The 2,783-nt window shown below is 41.5% G+C and overlaps 1 protein-coding gene across 1 annotated transcript in view; it reads right to left on the bottom strand.

Annotated features, from left to right (window-relative positions):
• Positions 1 to 304, bottom strand: part of LOC138957818 (leucine-rich repeat-containing G-protein coupled receptor 5A-like) — a gene marked incomplete at its 5' end in the record, with an annotated part of 6,340 nt that extends 6,036 nt beyond the window's left edge. The window contains one exon of the mRNA XM_070328872.1: positions 233 to 304. Coding sequence (XP_070184973.1) covers positions 233 to 304 — 72 coding nt within the window. The remainder of the gene's footprint in view (positions 1 to 232) is intronic.
• Positions 305 to 2,783: the final 2,479 nt, after the last annotated feature.

Raw genomic sequence — 2,783 nt, 5'->3', positions numbered from 1 at the left:
TGTCTAAGGGGGGACCATTATAGAGCAGTTTTTGCCACGAATTGGTCCCCCGGGGGACTACTTCAGAGGGGGGACCGGACCGGATCCTACACCGGGTGAGAACACACCGCGGGATCAGATTCGTTAAAATCAAAACAAATCTCAATTTCAACAACGCCGCTGGATCCCACCTGGTTGGTAAATTGTTCATGCACCTTGGACCAGAGGTGTAGAACGATCCTACTTTACTCACAGATCCTGAAGAGACGTCAGATGAAAAAAGGCGTTCTCTGGCAGAGTGCTGATGTTGTTCATGCTCAGGTCCCTGCAACACACAAAATGATTCACCTGTCAAAAATATGCTCTGAGAATAACCATAATGTAATCGATATTTGAATTGCACATGCATCTACCACTGTTTATTGTTAGAAGTCGCAGAGATTAATAGGGGGAGGGGGAGAGAGAGAGAGAGAGAGAGAGAGAGAGAGAGAGAGAGAGAGAGAGAGAGAGAGAGAGAGAGAGAGAGAGAGAGAGAGAGAGAGAGAGAGAGAGAGAGAGAGAGAGAGAGAGAGAGAGAGAGAGAGAGAGAGAGAGAGAGAGAGAGAGAGAGAGAGAGAGAGAGAGAGAGAGAGAGAGAGAGAGAGAGAGAGAGAGAGAGAGAGAGAGAGAGAGTGAGAGAAAGAGAGAGAGAGAGAGAAAGAGAGAGAGAGATAGAACGAGAGAGGGAGATATATATATATAGAGAGAGAGACAGAGACAGAGACAGAGACAGAGAGAGTAAGACAGACAGACAGAGAGAGTGAAATTAATCTGTCGGTTATCTGTGTAAAGACACGCTTGAGAAAGCTGAAGCAATTTTTACAGAGAAAGTATGGCTGAATGCTTGTGGGAAAAAAATATATGGAGAGAGATAGAGAGAGATATAGACAAAGAGAGACAGAGTTTGAGACAGAGAGAGACAGGGACGGAGAAACAGAGACAGAGACAGTCAGAGACAAAGATACAGACAAACAAAGAGATAAAGAGAGAGCGGAGAGGGAGAGACAGAGTAAGTCAGACAGGCAGAAAGGCAGACAGACAGACAAACAGACCGACACAGAAACAGAAGCACGGACGGATAGACAGACAGACAGACAGGTGGACGGCAGCAGCAAAGACAGACAGACAGACAGAGAGACAGAGATCACAGAGAAGTTTTGTGGCACACACTCAAACTTTTCGTCGATATTTGAAACCCGTTTTAAAAACTTTGAGCTGCGTGTGACGGCGAACATTACAAGTTGACGGAGAACATTAAAAGTCCGCTGGAACTGACAAGTCACGCCTAGACTGAATTTTCTAAATGTAATTTTTTTTAGCACGAATGACTTGCACCTCCTAAAATGTTGCTGGTTTGAATTTTTTCCCCCATCTCAGTTCCCTCCTTGATTAAGAAGAATACGTATAGTGCTGCAGAGTCAACACACATACAAAGATCTATAGAACTTCGGACAGAAAGAAAGTGTGTATGTGATCGTGTGTGTGTGTTTGTGTGTGTGTGTGTGTGTGTGAGTGTGTGTGTGTGTGTGTGTGTGTGTGTGTGTGTGTGTGTGTGTGTGTGTTTGTGTGTTGATGAGTGTGCGTGTAAGCATTCATATCGTCATTCTTCTGTCGAATTAGTGAGATGTCAATCTCAATAAAGCTTGAACGTCCTTTCCTTCTTTGAGTTTTAATCTGATTTATGTTTACGCATACAGAAAATGGTATAATAAAACATGGTAGAGTACCGAGGCAATTTTCCTAAAATATCACAGTTTCAGCACAACCTTAACGACGGAAATAGGCTGGAAAATGTTCAAATAACAATAAGAAAATATAAATCATAGCATTGAAGTAATTACTGTGAATGGGATCAAATGATCTGAATTCACGTAAAGCTGTCACAACAATCATGGACAAACTAACTTTTCTGGATTTGTTTTTCCTTTGTAATGTGATACTCGCTCTCTCTGATTTATTAATGTAACCGAGTGCCGAAACACTACGATCACCTCGGGAAGCGAAGTGCAATCAAACAGGTTTGAAAATATTAGGGCTAATTTCTTAGCCCTATAAAAACTGTTATGCAAACCCGAACATACAGACAATCGGAAACTACCAGACCCCATCACAAACAGATTTCCACAAACCACGGGTGTTGACTTAAAGGCCAACAACTCGGGTGCAGAGTCTGCTGTGAAAGGAGCGGTAGCCTCCCCTGTCACATTAATAACAAGTCTCTCTGCTTGTATTGATAAACAGGTCTCCCAGACGTAGCACTTTTGAATTCGAAGCGTCTTTTAGTTGTGATTTGAACTCTCTGAAGGTATTGCATTTCCACAATTAACACAATGTGAAATGGGATTCTTTTCGTTTACGCCTTGTTCTGTGCACTTAAACAGGAAGAATCATTTTTGAATATAATGTGTATTTGGGCTCTGATTAAGATGAAGGCTGTTTGCGATTTCATCACCCACAAAATTGAAATTTTAACAAAAAGGAAATGTGAGTTTCATTTTCATATCGTCAAATGTCAAGTCCTATTCTTGAGAATGTCATTGACAAAAAAATGTATAGCAGGGTAAAACAAATAAAAAGGGAGAGTTCACCTTTGTTTGGCAACCAGGTCACGGTGACCTTACTCTTCGAATGGTGTGTGTGTGTGTGTGTGTGTGTGTGTGTGTGTTTTTTGTTTTATTATTAGGCCAAAAAAAAAAAATTGTCTGTTTAGGGTAACATGACCAAAAAAAGTAGGGTCGGTAGGTAGGTAGGGTTTTTTTTTTTTT

Source organism: Littorina saxatilis, unplaced genomic scaffold, assembly GCF_037325665.1.
Source record: "Littorina saxatilis isolate snail1 unplaced genomic scaffold, US_GU_Lsax_2.0 scaffold_1080, whole genome shotgun sequence".
Taxonomy (NCBI): domain Eukaryota; kingdom Metazoa; phylum Mollusca; class Gastropoda; order Littorinimorpha; family Littorinidae; genus Littorina; species Littorina saxatilis.
Note: the sequence above shows the minus strand (reverse complement) of the source record. Positions and strands in the feature narration are given on the sequence as shown.